At 37.8% G+C, this 23,829-nt stretch overlaps 1 protein-coding gene across 1 annotated transcript; it reads left to right on the forward strand.

The window, feature by feature from the left end:
• Window positions 1-652: 652 nt before the first annotated feature.
• LOC126337081 (methionine-R-sulfoxide reductase B1-like) lies at window positions 653-20,489 on the forward strand. Its single transcript, XM_050001430.1, has 3 exons — window positions 653-961; window positions 2,492-2,664; window positions 11,797-20,489. Exons 1-3 carry the CDS (start codon window positions 864-866, stop codon window positions 11,976-11,978), a joined length of 453 nt encoding a protein of 150 aa, XP_049857387.1. The 5' UTR covers window positions 653-863; the 3' UTR covers window positions 11,979-20,489.
• Window positions 20,490-23,829: the final 3,340 nt, after the last annotated feature.

Raw genomic sequence — 23,829 nt, forward strand, 5'->3', positions numbered from 1 at the left:
CAAACAGCTGTTTCGCGCCATATTTGCGGCGATCTCCTGTCCACACGCTCCAACTTGTCTGCGCAGATGTGGTTTGAACCCACAGATTTGAGAGGTTTCGCTCAAACCTCCAACTCCAACTTCCATGTTTGCACACACCTCAGGTTGGTGCAAATCTTCAGTCCACACACAACGATCTGTTTTCGCAGATGTGATGTGCGCAGACAGATCGTTGCGTGTGGACGGGCCTTAAGGTCCAGATCGTACGGTTGGCAACGCTGATGTTAGCCAACATACACACGCTAATTTTCCTTCAATCTAAGTCTTTCTACCGGCAGTATTAAATTTGTGTTTACATTTACCCTCGGTTTACAATTAACCTGTTATACCCTACAGCACACACAGAGGCATTTAAGCAATCATTATTGTCAGGATGTCTATGTGAATGGAAAAGGAGAAAGCTCTAATAATTGGTATACTGGAACGTACAACATGACATTCACCTCACAGTAGATTTTAGAGTATAAATGTAGATGTTGACGTAGACGTGGATGTAGAAGTATTTGCAAATTTTTGCTGCCTGTGGAAACACTGTGTGGTTTCTGTACAATATGATCATGTTCTATCGTCGACTTGGGTATGCCGATATCTCGATACAATGCATCGACATTTTCTAACCTCAACTTGCAAGAGTTGTATTAAGATATTCATCCCTAATATGGGAAAGAGGACAAAGATAGAACGTTTGTTGAATACATAATTAGGGCTTTTCTTGAAGGTGGTGATTGTATGCATGTGTGGATATAAATTTTGTGGGCAGTTTTCAGGAGTCATCAGCCGCTCGCAAGAAAGTAACTGCGAGGCTTGCGGCAGACGACAGTATTATGGCAGATAGTGGCAAGGGACCTTACAGCAAAGAAGAACTTAAAAAGCGTTTGACACCAATGCAGTATTATGTTACTCAGGAAAAAGGAACAGAAAGGTATAGCTGCAACAGTTGTGACGAGATATGCACGCTCAGACAGTTTAACGTTGCCCGCAACCTATTTTGTTCGTATGATACCATAAAATGTAATTAAAATCTGAATCCACATTCACATTATTCGTGGTATACTAACTCTTTCTGTTGTTTATATTATACGAGCGTACTGTAGAGTCGGTGAATGTCATTGTTGTAACCACACAACACCAGCGTTATTGTCTTTACGCTGAGATTTTTAACACTAGAGAGAGAAGCTAGAAACTTGTTTATACCAACGCAGAGAATGAAATTAGCTTTTTAACGTCGGTTGCGTATTGCGAATGCAATGAAACCTCTTGAAAGTAAAGACTCGCTGCTTGCTGTGAAATGGGAGTGACACAAGGGCGCCTTACATAATGAAATTCTGGAGATTACTTTTCACATTTAGACTTGTGTTGGTGCAATGGTACCGTCAAATTCAACACCCATATTTCGTGTCAAGGAGGTGTCTCAGGATATGAGTAAGAACTGCTTATAGTCAATACTGAGCAGCCTACACTGTTTTGCTAAATAAAGAAAAAAAATGTTGTTTAAGTCATGAAAACGGCGTCCAGTATGAGTTTAGGGCACTACGTCAACAATGGACTTCAAATTGGTAAGATTGTTGCATTCATCATTAGATAATGTCACGGCAAAGGAATTTTAATAGATTTTCCATCATCAGATACAGAACACTGCTTATCTCTAATGGAAAGGTAGCTGTAGGGTACGAAAATAGTGTTGATGAAATAGTTGTTGTATCGGTGATTAGTTATGGAGTTGATAAGAATGTGTAGCAGTGGACTACAGAGGATATGGCAAAGGAATGTCTGTTGCTTTGTGAATTTGCAACTGTACCTCCTGTTGGAGAAATTTTCTCATTAGTGTCTCCCTATTTGATAGCAAACTGTGAGTTGCAGTGATTTTTATTAACAGCAAAATATATAGAAGCTTAATGTTAATCATTTTTACAGCATAAAGCTATTTGGTTTGAGTATTGTATGTTTTCCAAACCTTGTCTTGTGGTTGTGGGTTACGATACCCTTAGGCCTATGTGTTGGTTGAAGTATTACGGTAGACAAAAGGGAACAGACTTGCAAATGAATGCAGTGTTATTGCCTACAAATAATGCTCCTTACTTTTGTCTTTTAAACTTTTTTGTTTCGCTGGGAAAATGATATTTGTTTCGAAAATATTTTATGATTTTTAAATTTGAGTCCATAGCCTATGTTATTGTGATTACAGATGTTCTGTGTTTCCTCATCATTTTACTGATTTCACAATTTCTCATTGAACAGTCAGGTTGCAGTGTGCTAGTGACAGTATTTTCTTCAACATCCTAATGCATTTTAGTGCCTTATAGTATGTGATTATGCATCTGTTGATAACGAGTCACGTTGTTGAAATGTAATCTTATATAGACACTGCTACCTGGCAGTATAATCGAGAAGTCATCAATTATGGATGGTTGGTGAGGTTACAAATTTTTGTACTAGCTGAAACTCATTACAGGGCATTTACTGGCAAGTACAATAAAACTACAGATGCTGGAACATACAGCTGTGTTGTTTGCAATGAGGACCTATTTTCATCAGATACAAAATTTGAATCTGGCTGTGGGTGGCCAGCATTTAATGATGTTATAAACCAAGGCAAAGTTAAACTTACCAAGGATACATCTCATGGTATGTTTGTGTTATAAGTTTAATTCTTGTGCAGTGTATGAATTAACAGTATATTAATTTTATAGCTGAATTAATCATAATAATATACAGTGCTTATCAAAAAGATGCTCACAAAAATATAATTTGTGAACTACGTTTGACATATGATATGACTTCTGATGCTTTTCTGCCTTGATCAGGTACTCAAGAAAAGTGGTAAACAGAATGGGAAGAACTTTTTTCTTTGCCTTAAAACAGAGTTTTAGGATACAGATTTTATTAATGTTTCAGTATGGCCTACGTAAAGGTAATAAAAAGCTAGTTTGAGGAACTTTGGTCTCCAGTTGCATAAAATGGATCAAAATCCCAGTCAGTGTTAACTTGTAACCAACCAGTGGTCTGTCTTTGACAGCACTGTTCCTATATATGGCTATGTTATCTTACATGTGTAATTTCAATGACAAGTGGGGTCTGAGTGGAATGAACGTGAATGAAAACACTGTTACATCATAGTTGACTAAAAACAAGTGACATGATAAAGCACAGCTACATAAATAAGGGTATGTCAACAATAGAATGCTCAGTAGCTGCCACTTGGTGGTGACTGGGAAACACTTGGTTAGCAGTTCATGAAGTTTGAACCATTTGAGCTGCTTGGAAACCTGTAATTTTTCAAAGAATTCCCTTGCTGCAAGGCTGTTGAGGGAAGAAAAGGCCGCCTTTTGCACACAGAAACAGTCAGTTTCATTAAGTAAGCAGAAGCTGGTTTTGAATTAATTTTACATGGAACAGTTCATTATGTAGAATGATTGTCAAGTTGTTGAGACTCTTACACCAGTCAGGTAATTCTTTACATGTAGTCAGATTTTTTAAGTTCCATTGGAGTTTTCACTTGTCTGTCAGTTTGCTGACACCATAGTGATATTTCGTATATCGAACATCATTGATTATCTAATACTGATAAACTGGAATATTGGTGAAGTAGTAGTATTCTGATTAGGAAATTCAAATTGCACAATGTGCCATGTGCAAGTTCTGCTGGTGCTGCTCTGGCTGTTTCAGCAGTCCCCTCCGTCCCTTGTCCTTTCCTCCTCCAACCACTGTTGTAGCTGTTCCGTGTTGATGTCTGAACCTTTGCTTGTAACAGAGTGAGCTGCTGTTGGTGACTAAAGGTAAACATGTTGTTACTGGTGTGTTAGAAACATATAGATGAGCTGAAGAAAGGTATTAGTGGATGGACCAAGTTTAACTTGACAGTAGGTTGTTGGAAATGGAATAATAACTGTATTAAAAAGAATAGTGATGCCATTACAAAATTTGTGAACATACTTGGCAGTAAAGAATTAAGTGTACACAAAATATTGATGGAAATGATAGAAGAGCACAATTTAGACACAGAACTAAGTTAGTAATTGGTTTGTTCTGTTGAGTCCATCATTAGAACTGCAGAGCTACACCAGACAGGTGCTTTGTATCTAAACTGACTGGGCTGATTAAATCATCTTCAGGACTTGAATAATGAGACCAGGAAATTATTCAACACTGTTATGAATGAATATAATGTTTAGGACCCCGGCTGTTGAGTATCAACGAATGATGAAGTAATCACCCTTGTCTGTGCCAATTGCTCCCTTTAAAATGTTTGATATTTGGTGGCAAAAAACCTCAAATCTGATGCAAAAACAAATTTTCGACTTTTAGGTGGCTGTAAGCCTAATGTAATGGCCATTTTGGACTTTTCAAACTGGGCTGTGTAGTCCATTGTGTTTCTCCGGAGAGGTGTGATACAAAATACAGTTTTGTGTTTGATTGTTATTTTTGTTTCATGCTTCTATGAACACCAGTATTTTACCCATAAAATCAGTTATCCTAGTATTCCCATCCCCAGCTGCTTGAGACAACCAGTGCTTTACTGTATTGTAATTAACAGACTGTCTTGTTAGCAGACATAGCTAATGAAAGCCAATGGCTAAATTGGAGTGCTAACAGAAGATAATGACTGCAGTAGCTCTCTAGCCTATGGAAATTACTTACTAACATTGCTAAAATATTAGACACAAAAGAGAAGAACCATAAACAAAAAACTTGACAAATTTTCCTTTGGGTAATTGTTTAGTAAAGTCATTACTTGTAATTATTGTGTTAAGGTATTTGGAAAAGTGTAGCTAAAAATGAGATAAAAGGAGTATGAAAACTCGAGTAAACTTTATCTGCATCTGTATTCCATCACGAGTTGTGTAGAGTGTGGTTGAAGGTACATTCCGAACCAGTATCTTTGTCTGTACCTTCTATTAGACTTACATACAGAGGATGTGTGGGAATGACATTGTAATATTGTGGAGGAGATATTTATTGTGGGTTCTTATGATATGCCCCCAGTCAATTTTTTGAGAATAAGCCTGTCTGTAATACCACACTACCTATACCAAAGTGTCCCACTGGAATTTGTGGAGCATATCCTTTACACTTTTGTTCTGACGAAACAAACCATTGATGAATGTCACATTTCATCATTATTTCTTTGTGATGTTCCTAGCTAGACTGACAGGATTGTATTAAGGAATTTGTTGAATAAGTTTTGTTAAATTGATAGCTATCAGATCAGATATTTGTGAAACGTGTTGAAGAAACAAGAAGTAAAGTCCTCCATTGTGCACTGGTGGCTTACGGACTGCAATTTCTCTCTTGGGAAGAAGACACAATGAGAAATAAAAAAGGCTTCAGCATTTTCATGGTATTCTGTGTTTACTGGAAGGTTTAATAATAATAATAATAATAATAATAATAATAAAAAGAACCAAGCTGCATTGCATCTTCCAGTAGTTGAAATTTGGCACCTAAATTGCTTAATAGTTCCAGTACATGACTGATAAATCAGTGTGGTCATATGAAATTGGTGATTCAGTTGTATCCAAGCAATTTTTAGGCCCTAAAGTAGTGCAAAATATTCGATTGAATACATTCCATACCTTGAGAAAAGATGACTCAGCATGTAGAAAATTGCTGATCAAACAGGCGAGAAATTTTTTAACAACTGTAGCTCAGATTTCAAAGTTAGCTTAAACACAGCACCATATTATAATTAACTGTTCAGTGTTTTATTGTGCCACTTACAAATGTTTTTGGTGTTGGACTACACAACACATATGTATAGCTAGTGCATCGCTTTATCAGGAATAATTGCTCTATAGGCATGGAATAGATAGTTGTTGGGATGCAAACAGCCTCTGGAATTCCAAATTATGTACTTAAATCTTTTGCATACATCATTGCTTTCATACTCACTCAAACACACACACACACACACACACACACACACACACACACACACACACCTTTTCATCTGGTTCATCTGATGATTGAAAATTTCCAATATAATGCATTAATGTAAAAAATCCAGAAAAATTTACCCATACATTCTACTTTTTTTTAATAGTTCTAAAAATATCAGTCATTTTTCTGTATCCACAGTCATTCCATTGAAAGGTACCACACACTTCTCTTGACATCCATGTGGGGTGGGGGTGTGTCATATTGCAGGGTGTTACTTAAAAAATTTATGTGAACATGGATAAAGTGTCCTAACCTGAAATCATGCTCCCTCACATAGCATAGATCATTATTTGAAGAATGATGTAAAAGTAAAGATAACAACTTGCCAAATCGAAGAGGAGTTGAGTCATTGACATGCACATAAACAAGACTGGAAATTTTGCTTGTTTTTGAACAAATCGTATTTTGAGTTGTGCTTGTGTATGTACCTACATACATATGCACCCACACACACTTGTGTGTACACATTACCTTCACTCATAAGTTATTTACATTCTGCCACAAGTTTCTGTGATCATATTTAAAAAATGATAATCTCTTGCATGCAAGGCAAGTGTTATGTGCTATTGTAAGTAAATGACTTTCTTTTGCTATTGTTTGTTGTAACGTAACAGCAGCTCAATCTTTGTGAATGATTGTGGCTCTTTTGAAGAAACTGTGCTGATGTTGGTGGACTGCCAAGCATATGGAAAACATATGGACAGCTGTGCTCAAACCAGGCAACAGTAATGATGTGGAGATTTGCCGTAACTTAGCCTTAGGAAGTTAATTGTTTTGAGACCATTGGCAGTGCTGCTTATATTGAGACCATTTACATGCATTGCTGCTCTAATCTAAATGGAAATATTTTCAGCGAGATAATATGCCAGCTCGTAAGTCTCGTACGCTAGTTATATTATATGCATATTAGACTTTGAATTGAGGATATTTGTAATAGAGTTGGAATAAAATTCACAGGTGAAGTGGTCTAAGAGTAACAGAAATTGCATAATGCTGAAACATTGTAGGTTTGTCCTAGTGGGTTCATTAATTACTTGATTCCCAGAGGACCGTCATTATTTTTCTAAGACATTTCTGATTAACATAAAAGAATTGACATGAAGTTTTCTTTCATTGGTGTACATACTGTTTTCATAAGCACTGTATGTGATATGCACCTTTTTGCCAGTATATATCTTAAAGTAGTAAAATTCGATCATTTTTTAACAGTATTATGACAACTATTATGATTATGTATGGTCATAGTCCTGCATGTTCCTTGTTATGTAAACAAATTTTATTATAACTTACTGGTGTGCAAGAACCTTTTTAGTTGTTATATTTTTGATGTTGACATAACTGATCAGTATACCATAGAACTTCCAAGTAATTCTTCACACTTATTGCCACAGTTGAGAAACAACTTGCTTTGTGATGCTACTGATGAAAATTGGTAAAGAGTGTACACACATGAGAATGTTTTAATACTTGTCACTTCACAGATGGGATTTGTAATGGGTGCTGGCATAGAAGCTGTATGTGATTATAGAATTGGAGGAGATAATGCATGTTAGAGAGGAATGTAAACTGAAGATATTGGAGGTGGTGGTTTCTTGTTTTGTCTTTTTTCAGATATCATGGTCTGTTATACACTTAACTTTCCCTGGGTTGTTTTTGTACATCTGCGGGCTGTAAGGTATTGAAAGGGTGACATTTAATTGAAGAACTGTGACTATTTGGTATTTTTCATCTTTCCATTGTATTAGTTCTGTCAAGGGCCTGAAAGGAACTTCTGAGCTACTTACCTGGATACTCATCTAAATTAGAAGAAATTTTTTGTCCATACTTTTGAAACTGCATACTGTCAAATTACACCCTAGTCATTTTGTCATGCTTTTGAACTGAAAATCTAGTTCCATCAAACAATAGAAAATCCAGGATCTAATAGATGCAAGAAGCAGCATGACACATCACCACTACATGTTCAGTGGCTTAAATTGAAGTAGATCTTACGTTGATTTTGTTTTGAATGAAATGCATTTTTTCCACATTGCTTCATTTTTAGAAATCCTCAAAAGATCCTGAGTTTTATATTTTGTATAAAATGTGCTGTTTGTCCAGCATTTTGTCTTGTTTCATTTGAAACTGTAATCATACTATCTTTTGATCGATGTTACGTATGTCATACTTAATGTAATCTTGCGGAATTTTCTGGAGCTGTTAACACGAAACAATACTTGAACAGGTTCTTCTGGTTGTTGCCCACTGAGCAGATGTCCTAAGTGTGACTAGAAACATTCAGACTGCTCTTTCCAAAGTTATTGATGATGCACTATTATTATCCTTCATTCTGTACTTGAGATGTATGTTATTCCGTAGTGTAAAAGACCATTATGCCTTAGTGTGGGTAAATAAGATTGTGTATTGTGTTTGCAAAAATGAACATGGGAACAAAGGCAGATGTTAGCTGTATCTTGCTACATAGCCTGTTTCTTTTGAAGAATGCTCTAGGACCTTGTCATAACGTTCTAGACTTAAGTTTATAAGAAGTATGGAATGCCCCCCAGGATATTGGCACATAAACTATTTGGCAGGAAATGCATTGTGAATGACACAGCTTTGTATGGACAGTAACATTCCTCTCTCTGTACATGGAAAACAAGAAAAAGGACAAAATTGGTAATACAGGGACTAGATGGAATATACATTAACTAATAGAAAAGTGAATACTATTACTAATATCTTGATTCCTATTCATTGTTGAGTTTAATGTTTCTGTAGATCATGTATGGAAACAAAAGCCTGTGTCCCTCTCCTCGCTTCCCCTTTTCACTATCTGCTCTCTCCACCCTTCTCAGCTGCATCCGCATTTCACATTTTGTACTACCTTGATTAATGTGCTTTAATATCAGTTTGGATGGACGATGATATTACTGACAAGGTTGAAGAAATTTGGGAATGTTCATCATATTTTCATATATTTACGAAAAAATTGTTACAAAATATTTCAATATCAAGCATCAAATTGTTGAAAAAATAAATTTCTAATTGGGTCTCTATGTTTCCTAATTTCTCTCATCTTAATCTTAGGATACCTACAGGAGCTATACAATAGTCGCAGCACAATAGTCACACTTTCTGCATCAATACACTTTCTCTAAAGTTACCTAACAGAACTTTCACTGTTATTTCTAGAACTCCTATTTAAGTTCTTTCAGCATCTCTGTTACACTTCTGTATGGGCTATATATACCTGTTAAGATTTTAGCAGCACTTCCCTGAATTGGTTTGATGTTCGTTGTCTACCTAGTTGATGACTCCAAATACTGGAACTGTACACTAGAACTGGTAGCACGAGTGTCTTTTATGCAGTTTCCTTGAAGATGTGTTCATTTTCCCAGAATCTTTCCAACAAATCTGTTGTTTCCAGAATGAAATTTTCTCTCTGCAGCCGAGTGTTCACTAATATGGAACTTCCTGGCAGATTAAAACTGTATGCTGGACCAAGGCTGAACTTGAGACCTTGCTTTGTGTGGGCAAGTTCTCTACCAACTGAGTGACTCAAGCACAACTTGCGACCCATATTCACAGCTTTACTTCCTCCAGATTCAGAATTCTAGTCTCAGTCCAGGACTCAGTTTTCATCTTCCAGGATGTTTCAAATCTGTCTTTATTGATGTTTGCTAATACTGAATTTCACATGCTAGTCACATGTCATATTGCTTCTGAGTATTACACCTAAATACTTGTACAATATGATGTGCTCAAGGCTTTGATCACTAATCTAGTAATCAGATATCAGGTTCTTTCTCTTTATTGTAGACATTACCTTACATTTTTCGTCAATGAGAGCTTAAGTTTTGTGTTTTTTAATACTCCGCCAGATTTTTTAAAAAATTGTTGTTAGTGTTAATCTATAAATTGGGGTGCCGTTATACCATTTAGCCCTAAATCATCCTTTCTTATTGAGAAGGAAAAAGAGCTTTCTTCAAACTTCAGAGCCAAAAAATTCTTTGGATGGTGTAAGCCACACAAGTCTTTGTAAATCAGAAATACCTGAAAGATTTAGTTACTATTGATAATTGGAAGATTGATGTAGCTGTGTATGTAGTGAAAAAATTCTAAAAGCTGAGCATAGTGGTGAATTACCGCTTTCTGTTGGGCACAGTATATGCATAGTGTCATACTCATTCTACATTCACCTGCATTCTGCAATATTTCTTGGGTCTTATGGCATGGAATTTCAGTAATTTTGTGTCAACAGTGCAGGCATTCAAAACGGATGCTGATTAATCAGTGTTATCAAGTAAAGTGGACTGGACCTCCAAGAGACCTTTTCAACCAAATACATTTTAGCCTATTGTATAATATTTATTACAGTTCAATATTGAGCAGCACACTTATGAAATAGTTTTTGTACTATGGATGATCCTAGTAATTTCTGTTTGGCTGCTCATTTATCTTTTTTTTGGTTGGGATTATTTTCAGTACTCTGTGAGATTTATGCTGCAAATGATGATCCTACTATTACTACTGTTCATGCAGTGCTGTAAAAGTTATCAGCAGGCACTACAATAACAAATGTATAGGATCCTTGTGTCTGTGTGCAGTGGCTGATACAGAGATCACAGCAGCGTACAACTTGAAATGCAATTCTTAAACAACTGTCCATGCAATTTTTTTTACTTCATTTTGTGAGGGTGAGGACAGGGGTGTGTGTGCAACTTTTAACCCCTGAGGAGTCATAAGTGCTACAGCAATGTAGTAGAATGAACTAGAGAATTGGAATCCATATTTAGTTTCCTTTATTGAGTGCTCACACTGTTATACTGCGAGAGATGGTGCAGTAGTGCAAGTGATAGACTTGGGGGTTTCAGATATCTGTCCACTCTTCTTGGTACATATCCCCTTAAAACTCATCAGGCAAAAGCTTGGATCAATCCTTCGACAAAGTTCTATCATTGTTCTCCCTTGTTCTTTTCCAACTGAGCATATCTGTTGACTGTATACAGCTAAGAAATGAATAATTGTTTTTTTATAATTTATTGGAACTGAAACTGCTTATTTATGGAGAACTTGCAATTACTCCATTAGTCAATTTTGCCTAAAGTATCATGTTACTTACTATAAATGAAACAGTTTCAGTATCACCAGGGCTGCTGATTGACAGTTAAATATTACAGAGACAAATACATAACTGGCTGATCAGACACAACAAAGTTTTGTTTTCAAAACAGGCAGTGTTGCTAATCTTTGTTGGCAATTGGTCTTCAGCAATGTTTGTCTAATTAGAACGCATGTTTGTGGTTTACCCTGTGTGTCCCCTTTAAATGTGCGTGTTTCACATGATGCCTCACCTTTGTGCAAAACCTGGTGCATGCATTTTCCTTTTGTTTCTTTTTTGTTACTGAAACAAACCACTAGTTGCAAGTTGACTTACTTCCCTATAACTGAGATTTCATGCCACTACACTTATCAAAATAACATGGAGTATCTTTCTGTATAATAGCACACAGAATAAACTGCATGTGCAACTAACTTAACATGCAATCAAAATTTCAGTGCAAAATATTTATTGACCAGATACATATTAAATTCTGCTGAGAAATACTGTATATTACTCCCATGTAAAATCTTTATCTTTTTGAAAATTGCATCCTGGTCAGATTGGTTATTACCAAAAGAAAAGTAATTTTACTTACAGCCTGTGTAATGTCTTCCCAGTTTTGGTTGCCCTTTGAGCAAACTGTAACTGGTGGTTGGGTTTTCTAACCTTCTTCTGTCTGTGCTTGTTTTCTGCCTGCCTGCCTATACCTCCCTCCGAACTGCAAACCACTACAGTTGGGGGCAACCTTCTGTTATTGGTCGCAAACCCAGGCATGGTGCGTACTGAGGTGACCTGTGCCAACTGTGGAGCTCATCTGGGCCATGTGTTCAACGATGGACCAAAGCCCACGGGAAGAAGATTCTGCATCAACAGTGCTGCACTTAATTTTCGACCACTGCATCAACCAGAGCAGTGAGCTTTGTCTTTCAGCATAGGACAGAAGATGTTTAAAAACCTTATTTCAGAATTTAAGTGATAAGAAAATGAATTTTGATTATGTCTGTGCAGGCACTAGTATGCTTTTGAAATTGATTTCATTGGTTTCACTGTTGACATGAATTGATGTAGGCCTAAATGTAACTGAAACAGTGAATATTCTGTATAGTAAATTATTGGTAATGTGAATCTCTAACCTACCATTCATTTGACATTTATTTTGTATGGCATTTGACACAAGCTTTGGTGTTGTGAATGTTTTACAGTATTTTTGGAGCATATATTTTGGATGTCTTATTACATATGCAATGGATGTTTTAAGTGCCTGGCGCTTTGTTACCTGTGACTTTGCGGAAAGTGCACATTTTTTATTCAAAGGTTGGTTGCAGAAAATCTTGTATTGTACAGGAAAGTCTTTTCCAAAACCTATTGCCTTTGTACAGTAGTACTGCAAATAAGTACAAACAGATGTAACCTTATTGAGATATTGCAAACTCCTTTCTCAAAGTAAAATGTTAATCTTGGAACAGTTATTTTCAATGTCTTATGTGACCGTTACTATATTTTCTGAAGGAGTTAATGTTATTTTTATCATGATTTTCTTCTGAAATCAGATACTTGACACTGTGTACTGATCAAACTGTTTTTTACTGTGATATAACCAGAGTTAAGAAGCATATTTTAGATAGCTCATGGTAAGCAAATGATTCCATTTTTGTTTTCGAATAAAATTGCTCTCAAAGATTAATGGTTTGATGGCCGTTGATACAAAGAAAGAAATATATATACATGGTTCTTACACTATAACAGTTAACTCCATTAACAGTGTTGTTAATACACCATTAATTAAAGAGTGTGCATTACGTATGGAAAAGTTTGTTCTGTGATCTTACTCAGTTGTGACTGAAGTGCGAACCGTAATAAACTTAGACTTTTACTTTGTTGTATGTGTTACTAGCTGATCTCTTACTGGGCATGCTCAGTGTTTGATACGATAATGTGTAACTGCATATCCCCTAACCCTTACGTAAATACATATACTGCTCCATCATTGTTCTACTAACCTCAGTTTAGTGTAATTTTTGTTTTGTTTGAGTTGCTTCATTTTCCCAGCATTTGCTATGCTTTGTATTTTCATTGTGCAGAATTTTTCACTCTATTTGATTCCATTTTTGCTTCATCTAAAATATTCTTGACACTTTCTTACACATTTTAATTCCTGCATTGTGTGATATCATATTTGTATGTACTGTTTGGTTCATTTTTATAAGCTTGACAGTACGGTATTATTTTCTTGTCCAACATCCTCTTTTTCCTTTCTCAGTTTTTGTATGTCATTTCTCAGTTTTTGTATGTCATTTCTGTCCAGTTTCTTAAGAACATCTTAATATTGCAGTGAACTTCAAGAGAAATGTAAACAGAAATTAGTAGTGCATTCTGTTAAAAATGTGTTGACTGTATTTATTAATTATATCTTTTTTTTACATGAGGTGTATGACAAGCACATGCTGTAATACATTAAGGGAGCAAACACTGTTTTTCCCTTCCCCTACCAGTATGGTTAACCAGTCTGTGATCTAAGTGTCTTTCCATCAGATATTTTATTTACTGCACTTTTTCTTGCAATTCCTAAGTGAAATGTTAATTGCTTTACTCTTCATAAACTATTATATAATTTTTCATGTTTCCTTTATTTATGAGTGTCATAACACAATTTTTTCATGTATGCTTTATTGGCAACCATTCTACATATCAATCAGCCAACAATGGCTACAACTCCTATTTTCCCCCAGAAGTGAAACATGCTGGGTATTTTCATGGCTATAATCTTTTTTTTTGGAAATGGGCATTAAATGTAATTGCCATGTATGCTCTTGTGTGAAATCACTGCCATGTGGCACTTCAATGTAGTGAATATCAAAGTAAATCTGACTGAGCTTTGCAGCTTGACAGGGGAGTAATTATGCTTAGTACCTGCAAAAAACTGTTTTATGTATGGCTATAAACCATTATGCTAGATTCACACTTACTGAGTGTATATATTTGGATAATGTAAAGAAATAATGTATTTTGAAGCCTCTATCGTCAGATGAAGGGAAATGTTTGCATTGCTACAGCAATTGAGCATATACAAGCACATGGTAGAATTGTCTGGAGTTAATATTGTCATTTTTATGTGGAGATTACTTAGTCATTTTTTTTAAGTCTCTTGCAGCAAACTTAGTGTTTTTGCTATATAATATATGGGTGGTTAACAGCTGTTGGGCCATAATCCACATTTATATGGAGACGAGATATTTACTTCCAAAGTTTCAGCCTTACAGAAAAATCAATAAGGGTGCTAACAAACATTCTTTCTTTTACTGCAAAAATAAAAGAATCACAAATGTTCCACTATTTTTGTTTTTAGATAAATGAACTACTTAAACCATTTTAATAATAACTGCAAAAGGTTAGATATGTTTCATCCTATAAAACTTCTTGAACAACATTTTTTTGCAGTTGGTAAGTCACTAACACACTTTACAGGAAACAAAATTGATTTATTCAGATCCATCTGTGTGGTCACCATAATGTGGTTTTCAGCTATAAGTTTTTATAAATCAATCATGGTGTATTGGAGGTATACACTGAAGAGATATCAAACATCATCTTTTCTTTCGCAGTAACTCTGCTTTCTCAGAAAAGCAATGGTGTAGAATCCGTTTTGAGTGCTTGGTGGTTTTGCTTTACTAGACTTCACAAATTTACACAAATTCGCCCCCGGTAGCTGAATGGTCAGCGCGACAGACTGTCAATCCTAAGGGCCCGGGTTCGATTACCGACTGGGTCGGAGATTTTCTCTGCTCAGAGACTGGGTGTTGTGTTGTCCTAATCATCATCATTTCATCCCCATCGACGCGCAAGTCGCCGAAGTGGTGTCAAATCGAAAGACTTGCACCAGGCGAGCAGTCTACCCGACGGGAGGCCCTTGTCACACGACATTTCATTTCATTACCTATGAATGGAGAAACTTCCTCCAAATTATATGCAGTAAAAAGGCTCTTTAGTTAATCCTTTTACAGTTTTTAACTTCATCAAGAATCTCAAGTTATATACTCAGATCTGACATTTATAATAAGTCATACATATTGTTAGCACTGGAGATGGCAAAGTTTCCTGCAAGTCAAACACGAATACTTGAAAAATACCATTAATTGATCTTGCTTCCAGGACATTCTTTTACTTTGCTTCCTAGGCCTATCCCGGTTTTGCTTCTACATTACGTCTGCTTGGATACTATTCTGCTATTCAAGGTCTTCTTTTTATGCGCTTTTTAACAGTAAATTCTGTTAGCAATCATGTTTATCACGTTACTGACCAGGTGATGGAATCGCAGAACCTCTTACAAACAGTAGAATCAACCCCCTTTTTCATCTTATAGGAGTTAAGTTCTTGTTGTGCTGAGGTGATAAATTTACTTTAGTGTAACTCCTACTTTTCTGTGACACTTTTATTCAATCTGTTGTGAAGATATTTTTCTTTGTGCAATCCAGTTTGAAATTGCTAGCAAATATATTCTCTCAATTTTCTCATGTGACACCTTACCACCACAGTTTCTAGGACAACTGCAGAATTTTGTTGAACAAGATTTAGCTGGAACAAACTTAACAATTGTCACTGTTCACAGTTCACCACTCTGAAACTTCAGTTCTCTCACATACTTTTTCTAAATGATCAGATTTCATACTTGTTTTTCTCTCTTGTTTTTTCTCGGATGAATTACTTCATCTTGTGATGGTCTGCTGTCTCCTAATGGGTCATAATCCCTGTCTGTCTCTGAATAATCAGTATTGGTGTCACCAGAGTTCAAACTTGTATCTGAAAATACCAAACATAACATGAAAAAGCACGCGCCAAACATGGTTAATCCATATATTTAGTTAGATCGTAATCTGGTTATTGCAAGCATATGAAATTTCCAAGTGTCAGTCTTGAACTGTACCTTTTGCAAAGTGTGGGCTCGTCTCCTCTTGGGTTTTGCCACCTCATTGGTGGGATCTCCAGCTAGTTCAATATTCTCTTGCATAGTATCTCCCATTTTACTTTCAAGTTCAGGCATTTGTTGTATGGGTTAGGCATTAGTGGTGTACTAAGAGACAGTTGCATTTTAGTTTCAGAACTGCTTCTTAATGAACACAGATCTGAATGCCTTGTACATCATTTGGCATTTCTGATAGTGACAGAATTGGCATTTCCCCACACGTTGCACATTGATGTCATAAATTGGAGTTTTGTGGGTTAGGTATCTATGGCTTTAGCTGTCCATATTTTATATCAAAGACTGTTGTGAAAAATACTCAGAAATACTTAGTTTTTAACAGATCGCAGTGTTTATTTTAGAAAAGATGTTCCTTCCTCGCAGATCTTGATATTTCTGTAAATCCTGTATTTTCTGATACTGTATTGTTATGTACTTAAATAATTGATTCAGAAAATCAGATTGCAGTTTATCCCTCTCTGAGAAAAAAATGCCTGTTTTAGCCCCATGGGATTATAAGCATTAAAGTTACGTTGACATTAGGGAGTGAGACTAAGAATTTTAATGAAATAAGTGAATGTTTACAAATACTATGTTGCTTTCCATGTCCATTCCTCCTCCTCCTCCTCACAATTTCTGTAGTTGAGTATAGTCTTCTAACAACGTTCCTGCCAGTTGAGTTTCTCTTTAAGTTATGCTGTGCTATTTTAAAGGTATTTTTGAGAGGTACACAAATAACTAAGAACTTTACGGTGCAGTGTAAATTCTAGCTCTGACAAGTTAGTCAAATGTAAATTTGAATTTTAATGTGCATTTATTATTTGAATACTGATTCTGTTCTTCATAAGCTGTACAGTTTGATTTGAAACATTTCTAATGTAAGATTTTAAATAGAATTAACATGTACCAACATTACTATAGTTAAAATTATCTCTTATATGAACTAAAACTGCTTTCTGTGTAAGTTACGCCTGTTACAATAAGTTACTTCAGTTAAAATATTGCTCCTAAGAGAGTTTTTTTGTGACTAATTATATTATGTGCAGTAAATATATGAGAGAACAATATCTGGAGCAACATTTTCCTTCTGCTTATTTAATGTATGTATAAATCTAAATGTGAATGCATTCTTTCCTGTTGTGTTAATTGATGTATAACATGTAGTGCAGATTCTGAAATGTTAACTCAGGAGATAATGACATTCATTTGTTGAGTGGTGTTTTGCTTGTGTCAGTCGGTTTGTGAGGCACTAAAGAAAGTAACATATTTTTGTAAGAATGATGTACTACAATTTTAACACATAACAAACTAGTCAGTAATGAGATATAAGAATTATCTAAATAAAAACTTTGTTACTAAAGTTTGTATGATTACTGAGTTTTGTGAAATGTTTGTGTTAGTTTATATTACCTAGAAATGAGCAAATTAGTGGACTGCTCTGTGTTGACTGCTTGTTCCAAGAATGCGTAATTTCATTCCATGCTGTATCTATCAGAACTGGTGTTGGAGGGGGCAAATTAATCAATGTGTACATCTAAGAGTATAATTAGTCTGTAGCTTGCATGTCCCTAATTCCACAGACAAGGTGTCACAGTTGTGCTATATGAACTGTCAGTTTAGATGTCTTCTGCATGTGCAGATGTTTGAATGAGAGAGCCTTTGTGATAATGAAAATGAACTTGGATGGCTTGTTTTCTCTGTGGGCATCCAGTTGTTAATCAGATGTGATCTCCAGTTGATGATAGGATTGTTCTAAGTATGTATTGTGACTTTCGTCTCCACCAAAGTTATGTTTGTGAAGGATATCATGGTGCGCCATCGTTCGTATGCCACGTTCAACAGGGTGTCGCCTAGTAACTGGCTGGGGGAAGTGACTGGCAGATCAGTCAGCCCTAAAACATCCTATATATTCATTTGTTGCATATTTTGGCATTCAATCCAACCTCCTTTGTGACAACTGGTTTCTGCAATGTGGATTTTCGTTCTCCATTAATACGATGGTCTAGCCAGCAATGTGAATTTTCATTCTCCATTAATATGATGATCTAGCCGGAGATAATCAATATATGGTCTGTTCAAAAAATTCCGGAACTTTGTCAACAGAATTTTTCTATGCTTACCTTTTACTTATTGTGCATGGTCTCCTTCGAAATATTCTCCTCCACAGTTGATGCACTGCTACCAGTGCTGTTTCAACTTCCAGAAACAGTCGTGGTATGCTTCTTGCTGGATTGCACAAAGCACCGTGTTTGAATTTTCTTTTATCTTGCCTGTTGTTACAAATCTCCATCCTTTCAATGGGGTTTTCAACTTTGCCAGGTATGGATAGTACAGAGGATGAGACAGCTCACTGATTTCGTTTTTTGTGCAATAGTCATGCACCAACAGGGATGAATGTGTGGATGTGTTATCGTGATGCACGAACCATGAATTGCCTTACCACATTTCAGACCATTTCCTTCTCACATTTCCTCGCAGGCGTCACAACATATCCTGATAGTACCACTGATTAACAGTTTGACCTTGTGGCACGAATTCATGACTAACTGATTCTTCAAGGTCAAAGAAAACTATCAGTATGGCTTTATCATTTGACCTGGCCTGATGAGCTTTTTTGATTTTGGAGAACCTTTCCCGAATATTTGTGAAGATTGAACACTGGTCTCAACATCGTAAATGAAGACCCACGTCTTGTCACCGGTTGTGATTCTTTTAAGGAACATCTCGTTATTATTTGTGTGATCTAAAGGCCCTTCACAGTTTGCTAGGTGAAGGTCTTTCTGGTCTTGATTTATGAGCTGTGGATCAATTTGGCAGCAACATGATGCATTCCAAGCTGCTGTGTCAGGATTTCATTACATGATTCAACTGAAATGTTACATTTTTCTGCAATCTCTTGGACAGTCAATCTTTGATTGGCACATACCATTTCATTGATGTTCCTTACATGAGCATTGTTGGTGGACGTTGAAGGGCATCCTGAATTGGGGTTCGTCTTTAACTTCTATCTGGTCAGTTTTAAACTGTGTGAACCATTCATAACACTGAGTGAGTATGGCGTGTCTGTAAAGGTTTTCTTGAATTTCACACAAAATTTAATGCAGACGCATTGCTCCTCTAACTCTACCATCTCGAAATTTGCAAACTATGTGACACAATGTTCTACTCAGGTGCTGAACAATAACGAACAGGCATACAACAATGAAACTTCCAACAGCTACACAACATAGGCGTGTGCAGGGATACCAGCAACATTTCGCTCCAATGTACCGTTGTGAATGTTCCGGAATTTTTTGAACAGATCTTGTACTATATGGGGTGTCTGTTCTTTCAGACATGTCTGAAAGAACAGGCGCCTCATGTGATCCAGCCACCATATAAATACTATTCAAAGGTCTTCATTGACATTAGCCAAATTTGGGCATTGAAATGAATCAGTGACAACAGGTGAAAATTTGTGCCAGACTGGCACTCAAACCCCAGATCTCCCACTTGTGTTAAGTTACCTCAACTTGAACATTATTACCATACCCCTATCTCCAGATTGAACACATTTATGTCACGTGTGGACACGTGATAGAGTAAAGAAAGTTAAAACAAGTCATAGCTAACAATGAAATTGGTTGAATCTGTAGTTGATGCAAATGTAGATTTTAGTCGCTTTCACACTTGAAAGATGTTGGTAGCTTAGCTTTGGTGAACATGTGTCAGGGAAATTATGGCACTTGTCAGTTTTCCTGTGCAACTGCCAGTAACTCTGAAAGTGAAAGGCACAAACTGCCAGTAAGTTACAAGGTCTTATATATTCATTCCTCATTCAAACGCATGAATGTCAGAAATTTTGCCACTCTGCAAGGTAGAATTGAAACCTGTCTGTAACAGCTGGCAACAGAATATAGTGCTCGGAAGAGCTTGGAATGTTTTTCAGCACATAATTGATTATGTAGCTAACAATAAACCACTGTGCTAGATGGCTGGTGGTTGTCATTTGTGAATAAATAAGATTGTTACTGAGTCACTGGGCACCAAAATATATGTCGAATCAAGGAAAAATGTAAGCATGTCACAGGCAAGTGACTTCCTCGTTGATTTACTGCTTGCTGTGGAAGTATCAGCCTGTTAAGAGAGAGACTTTTCGTATGTAAACACGCATGTAGTGGGAATATTATTCTGTAGGAGACATTATCCTTGGGTGGCATTTTCTGTTGTAAGACATGAGACATGGAAACATATTATGAAAGAGGTGACCTGTAACAGGAAAAATTGTAGGACTGACTGGGGATTGAACATAAGACAAATTTTAGTCTGGCTTATACCCTCTGAGCCACACATTACGTATGTTAAGAAAAACTTTGTGTTAAAAAATTTGCCAATGTTTAAATTACATTTAATTTCAATGAAACAAAATAATGTTAACCAGTTACCAATGTAAAGAAATGTGATTTTATATTACAGTATTGCAAAAATGAATACTTCTGCTCATTCAAAGAAGGGAGCGTGATGTTACAAACCTGAGATCATTTTATCTGACACACATTATAAGAAATATTGGAGAATTAGTTACAGTTATTGCAGTACTTCATGTACAAAATAGTTATTGTCCTGCAAATGAAGTTACAGCAATACTGATGTAGCATAGATTTGACAGCAAGGTGTTATAGTTGGCCTCAACAATGTTATAAATGAATGTTAAGTCATTGTAACATAATACTCTTAAATGCCTAAACTATCTACCTTCTCCTGGGCAGTGTTCTCCTCAGACCAATCACTGACAAATTTGAAATGCATTATGTCCACATTCGTATAAAAATGTACACATAAGCAAATTTCAATTTCTTTGATAAAGAAAAAAATAATAAAATTTTACCTTTTTTTTTTTTTTTTTTTTTTTTTTTTTTTTTTTTTTTTTTTTTTTTTTGTAGAAATGCACTCCTGGAAATTGAAATAAGAACACCGTGAATTCATTGTCCCAGGAAGGGGAAACTTTATTGACACATTCCTGGGGTCAGATACATCACATGATCACACTGACAGAACCACAGGCACATAGACACAGGCAACAGAGCATGCACAATGTCGGCACTAGTACAGTGTATATCCACCTTTCGCAGCAATGCAGGCTGCTATTCTCCCATGGAGACGATCATAGAGATGCTGGATGTAGTTCTGTGGAACGGCTTGCCATGCCATTTCCACCTGGCGCCTCAGTTGGACCAGCATTCGTGCTGGACGTGCAGACTGCGTGAGACGACGCTTCATCCAGTCCCAAACATGCTCAATGGGGGACAGATCCGGAGATCTTGCTGGCCAGGGTAGTTGACTTACACCTTCTAGAGCACGTTGGGTGGCACGGGATACATGCGGACGTGCATTGTCCTGTTGGAACAGCAAGTTCCCTTGCCGGTCTAGGAATGGTAGAACGATGGGTTCGATGACGGTTTGGATGTACCGTGCACTATTCAGTGTCCTCTTCTTGACGATCACCAGAGGTGTACGGCCAGTGTAGGAGATCGCTCCCCAACCCATGATGCCGGGTGTTGGCCCTGTGTGCCTCGGTCGTATGCAGTCCTGATTGTGGCGCTCACCTGCACGGCGCCAAACACGCATATGACCATCATTGGCACCAGGGCAGAAGTGACTCTCATCGCTAAAGACGACACGTCTCCATTCGTCCCTCCATTCACGCCTGTCGCGACACCACTGGAGGCGGGCTGCACGATGTTGGGGCGTGAGCGGAAGACGGCCTAACGGTGTGCGGGACCATAGCCCAGCTTCATGGAGACGGTTGCGAATGGTCCGGTCCCAGGTCGACGGGCACGTGCACCTTCCGCCGACCACTGGCGACAACATCGATGTACTGTGGAGACCTCACACCCCACGTGTTGAGCAATTCGGCGGTACGTCCACCCGGCCTCACGCATCCCCACTATACGCCCTCGCTCAAAGCCCGTCAACTGCACATGCGGTTCACGTCCACGCTGTCGCGGCATGCTACCAGTGTTAAAGACTACGATGGAGCTCCGTATGCCACGGCAAACTGGCTGACACTGAAGGCGGCGGTGCACAAATGCTGCGCAGCTAGCGCCATTCGACGGCCAACACCGTGGTTTCTGGTGTGTCCGCTGTGCCGTGCGTGTGATCATTGCTTGTACAGCCCTCTCGCAGTGTGTGGAGCAAGTATGGTGGGTCGGACACACCGGTGTCATTGTGTTCTTTTTTCCATTTCCAGGAGTGTACATATACAATTTTCGGCACCTTTAACTATCTATCTCTGTCTCAGCTTAAACAAAACATTTGAAAATTTTGCTGTATATATTTGTTGCACTCTGAGAAATGCATAGGCCAAATGCCAATGTATATCACAGATGTCCTGAGAAAAGTCAAACAATGGATAATCCAGGATGGAGTATGACAGTATTATGAAAAGGTTGGTTGCTACTCACCATACAGCAGATGCTGAATCACAGATGGGCACAGCAAGAAGACTGTTAGAAAGTAAGCTTTCAGCCAACAAGGCCTTCATTGGAAATAGACAACATACACACACTTGTGCAAACACAACTACCCACACATGACCACAGTCTCTGGTTGTTGAGGCCAGACTGTGAGCAGCAGCACATGATGGGAGAAGCAAAGGGTGGTAAGGAGGAGGTTGGAGTGGGGAGGAATAGCAGGGTAAGGGTGGGAGATGGTGAAGTGCTTCTTGTGGGAGCATATAGGGATGGTGTGGAGAGAGGATAGGGCAGCCAGGTGCAGTTGGGAGGTTAGATGGAGAGTGGAGGGGGGGGGGGGGGAGGCATAGTGGAAAATGGGGGAAGTAAAAAGACTATGGCTGCATTGGTGGAAGAGAGGGCTGTGTCATGCTATAATGGGAACAGGGAAGAGGCTTATGGTTAAGGACAATGACAAATGAAGGTTGAGGCCAGGAGGGTAATGGGAACATAGGTTATATTGCAGTTCAGAAAAGCTGGTGTTGGTTGGAAGGAGCCAGATGCCACAGGCTGTGAAGCAGTCATGGAAATGAAAACCGTAGTGATGTGTGGTGTGCTCAGCAAATATGTGGTCCAGCTGTTTATTGGCCACAGTTTGTTGGTGGCCATTCATGTGGACAGACACATGCCCAGTAGCATGCAGCACATTGGTTGCAGCTTAGCTTGTAAATCGCATGACTGGTTTCACAGGTAGCCCTGCCTTTGACGGGATAGGTGATGCTTGCGACCGAACTGGAGTAAGTGGCGGTGGGAAGATGTATGGGACAGGTCCTGCATCTAGGTCTATTACAGGGATATGAACCATGTGGCCAGGTATTGGGAACAGGGGCTGTGTAGGGTTTGGCGGGGATATTTTGTCGGTTCAGTGGGAAGTGGTATATCACTGAGGGAGTGGTGGGAAGGATAGTGAGTGGGACATTCCTCATTTCATGGCACGACGAGAGATAGTAGAAACCTTAGTTTACTGGGTGATATTGAGTCATGAGGGGAATGCCAGTCAGATGGTGGGACTTTGGGAGGTGGTGGGCAGGAAGGTGCAGGAGATCTGCTTTTGTACAAGGTTGGTGATCAGAAAGCTTGCTTTCTGACAGTCTTTTTGCTGTGACTATCTAAGATTCAGCATCTCCACTTTATGGTGAGTAGCAACTGTCCTGTTCTGAGAAATAGATAGATAAGTCACGAAATGGAGTTTCTGGGAAAATGACTTTGAAGATTAAACTTACATTTTCTTCTATTACACATTCTCAGAATGCTCCGCGAGACCCTCTTTATCCTGCAGACATGCCTTCTAACTTGTTTGCTTTTGTCTAGTTTCCGTT

The sequence above is a fragment of the Schistocerca gregaria genome, chromosome 2 (genome assembly GCF_023897955.1).
Source record: "Schistocerca gregaria isolate iqSchGreg1 chromosome 2, iqSchGreg1.2, whole genome shotgun sequence".
Lineage (NCBI taxonomy): Eukaryota > Metazoa > Arthropoda > Insecta > Orthoptera > Acrididae > Schistocerca > Schistocerca gregaria.

Coding starts and splice junctions, on each gene's coding strand:
- LOC126337081 (XM_050001430.1), top strand. CDS start 864: ATGGCAGATAGTGGCAAGGGACCTTACAGCAAAGAAGAACTTAAAAAG. Junction 962..2,491: donor CAGGAAAAAGGAACAGAAAG/GTATAGCTGCAA, acceptor AACTCATTACAG/GGCATTTACTGGCAAGTACA. Junction 2,665..11,796: donor TACCAAGGATACATCTCATG/GTATGTTTGTGT, acceptor AAACCACTACAG/TTGGGGGCAACCTTCTGTTA.